This window comes from Aspergillus sydowii, assembly GCF_001890705.1.
Source record: "Aspergillus sydowii CBS 593.65 unplaced genomic scaffold ASPSYscaffold_27, whole genome shotgun sequence".
NCBI lineage: Eukaryota > Fungi > Ascomycota > Eurotiomycetes > Eurotiales > Aspergillaceae > Aspergillus > Aspergillus sydowii.
Window position 1 is genome coordinate 1 of NW_024467885.1, and position 2,886 is coordinate 2,886.

Consider the following 2,886-nt stretch of genomic DNA (forward strand, 5'->3'; position numbering starts at 1 on the left):
TCTGTGCAGGCGGGGGAATGTATGATAGCGTTGGATTGCTGTGCTGCTTGCTTTTCCCACAGACGAGCGATTCTGCGAGCCTCTTGCAACCGGTTGTTGTGATTGTTGCATATCATCNATTTGGCTGCGTTCCTAAGGTTTGTCGCCCGGGTTTCCGGCTTTGACTCCTCTTTCGACAAGACCAGCTCCATGTGTGCGGAGACCCGCTTGGTGAAGTCAATCGACTCCGGGCATACACCTCCGTGGGGTGAGGAAGCAATACACCTTTCACGATGCAACGGGTTGATCAGGGTGAGAGGAATGCACAAGAGAGGCATGATGGGAAGCTCGAGTAGTCAGTGGCAGAGACGATGTTTGACCGAAGGATGCAGCAGGGGAAATGCCTCATTTATATCCAATCCACTATCGCAGTACGGAGATTATCCAGGGCAGGCAGTGTGTTGACTTGAGAAAACACAAGAACCCCTCTGCCTTTCGTAGGAGCGCATACCCTCTTGGGACCCTCTATGCAGATCCTAAGAGCAATCGCCATCTGCTCGCTGCTGTGAACCGCGTATCATGGTCCGTGGAGCCTGCGACCCATCCAGAATATTCACGACGGTACTGTAGCCTGCTCACGTTATATATCTCTTTCATNTCACGTACTAAGACACCATACCCACGAGTGATTCAACTTCAAATCAAAATATAACTACCTGCCTACTACCACCCTACTACCACTACAACCACGATTCATGTCCGACACCACGAAGGATTTATACCTCAGGCATTCCATATCGGGCACTATACGCCTAGTCCGACACCGAAGCCCAGACATCCCAACTGCATTAGCCGTCATCGACGTGGACAAAGAGACGATCGAGGAGATCGTCAAGGCTGCAGAATTCGTGCTGTTCGTCTCCGGAAATTTGGAACCCAATTATAGTGCCTATTCTGTGATGAACAAGTCGTGTGTCTTCTTTCATTCCTGGGACAGATTGGATGGGCCCACGGGGATGTCGGACTGGAAGGCCGGAGATGAAGTCGAGGTGGAAACTGACGTTACCGTCGCTCACGAGCTGCTCAATGGGTCAGCGTTAACCAAGGATTTCTGGGAGGTTCGGCCCAGTCATTAGGAGTCTAAAAGAGTTTCTGCTGTCTTGTTTGACTATCCGCTCTGTACAGAACCGAAAAGGCATTACTGTCCTTGTTAATATCTCGACAACCTACGGACTTGGATAATAAAGGTTCCTTGAATAGCCTGACAGAATCTAGACAGCTAAAGTCCTAAAAGGCAGTTGGCATTTATATGGTCAAAGGATGATTCAATCCACTTCAATATCACACTTAATACACGATGAGCTAAACATAACAGACGCAATAGCAGCAAACCTTTAAACGACAGAAACACCCCTAAAAAACGCCATCCCATCTCTCAGCGAACACTCAACCTCCAGCCTAGTATGAATCGTAACCTTATCACCAGCCTTCCAATCCCTCATCATATCTTCGTCCGGTCCTAACCCCATACTAGAAAAAACATGGGCAACTATATCATCAGATGCCGGGTAGACATACCCACCACTCTGTGGTAGATAACCCTGTAGAAGCAACTGCGATTTTATCTCCTGTTTGATCTTTTGGATTGTTGGGTTGTCTGCGCGCATGCTGATTTTGCCGCCTAGGTGGCTTCCGGTTGGGCTGAGAATGGTGCCTGTTAGGGATAGTCGGATGGCTACCGTTTGGTGATCAGGCATTGTTGTGTCTTGAAAAGGTTGGTGCTAGATATGATTATTGTAAATGGAAGGATACTGTTGAAAAGTTGGTATTTTATAAATCTATGCTTCACCTGTGATTGCCACCGCTGCCTAGCGCTCCCAGGAGCAGGGCGTTGCCACCCGTTCCTCTGATCTTCGAATGCAATTCTCAGGATGGCGGATATTCATACAGTAAGATCGGGAAGTCTGCATGGGAAATTCACTAGTCCTTATCATTTGGGACTTGGCGGTCGCTCCGGTTCCAATACTAAACTGTAACCAGGAGCGATGGTGGCGAGAGAAGCAGGTGAATATAGCAAAGCTACAAAGCTACCATTTCCTACCCTTCCCTCGAGATGATTTACAGTGTCATCACTATGTCAGAGGAACAATGGAACAATGAGTCCGCCTGGCGGTTCTATGCGCAATGGTCTAAGCTCCGGTCAAGCTCTGACTAGTGGAGAGTTTTCCGGTAAGTAGCACCCGAAGCGCATTCCGATGGCACAAGGGCACAGGTCTTTTCTACTGTATACAATAACGGAGTAAGATGCCGGTTCACCATCACACATGTTTGGAGTGCATGGAGCGACAGAGGTTATCCAAGAATACTGCAGAGGCTAATAAGGACGACGGCAATGTGGCAGGATCGAAATACCCGGGCATCGATTATGTGGCTGATATCAGGTGAAACCTTTCATTCGACGGCCGGGTATCCCTCTCTTGAACCCCCAAAACTTGAGCAAGACGGTTCTTCGGAGATTATTGTGTTTTTGATGCCCTACGTGGAGCTTCATAATTTCAGAGAACGATTTTATCCATCTACTGGCTCGATCTCTCTATCCCTGCACTCACAGAGGTCCTTACGCGAAGTTGAGGCCGGGGGGTTCCGTGCAAAATCCTATGTGCTGACCTAGCAGGTAATAGCAGCTCTACCGAGCGGTGGCAGCCCAGTACAATAGCTAACATAGTTTAAGATACAACTCGCCTACAGCATGTACATGCCGCGTGATGTTGCAATGAAAGGGTACTCAGAACGTTGAGCGGCTCCTAGCTCGCAGCACGGTACTCTGGGATCCNCCGAGTGTACATAATAGGAAGATGCGGGCCCTTACCGGGCGAAAGGTGTGTATTAGTATACAGCAACCAGCAG

At 48.8% G+C, this 2,886-nt stretch overlaps 4 protein-coding genes across 4 annotated transcripts in view; 1 reads left to right on the forward strand and 3 right to left on the reverse strand.

Annotated features, from left to right (window-relative positions):
- Positions 1–317, reverse strand: ASPSYDRAFT_52682 (uncharacterized protein; the record flags this gene model as incomplete). The annotated part of the gene is made up of 1 exon (XM_040848535.1): positions 1–317. A coding segment is annotated over one exon (317 nt), but the record flags the coding sequence as incomplete, so codon positions are not given.
- Positions 318–734: 417 nt separating this feature from the next.
- On the forward strand, positions 735–1,115 carry ASPSYDRAFT_96010 (uncharacterized protein; the record flags this gene model as incomplete). The annotated part of the gene is made up of 1 exon (XM_040853198.1): positions 735–1,115. The coding sequence occupies one exon, from the start codon at positions 735–737 to the stop codon at positions 1,113–1,115; it is 381 nt and encodes a 126-aa protein (XP_040695764.1).
- Positions 1,116–1,244: 129 nt separating this feature from the next.
- Positions 1,245–1,842, reverse strand: ASPSYDRAFT_725991 (uncharacterized protein). The gene has a single exon (XM_040850661.1). It carries the CDS (start codon positions 1,734–1,736, stop codon positions 1,374–1,376), a length of 363 nt encoding a protein of 120 aa, XP_040695765.1. The 5' UTR covers positions 1,737–1,842; the 3' UTR covers positions 1,245–1,373.
- Positions 1,843–2,725: 883 nt separating this feature from the next.
- ASPSYDRAFT_52687 (uncharacterized protein) overlaps positions 2,726–2,886 on the reverse strand; it is a gene marked incomplete at its 5' end in the record, with an annotated part of 500 nt that continues 339 nt past the window's right edge. Inside the window, one exon of the mRNA XM_040848536.1 lies at positions 2,726–2,886. This exon is cut by the window's right edge and continues 339 nt beyond it. Within this exon, the coding sequence (XP_040695766.1) occupies positions 2,784–2,886 (103 nt within the window).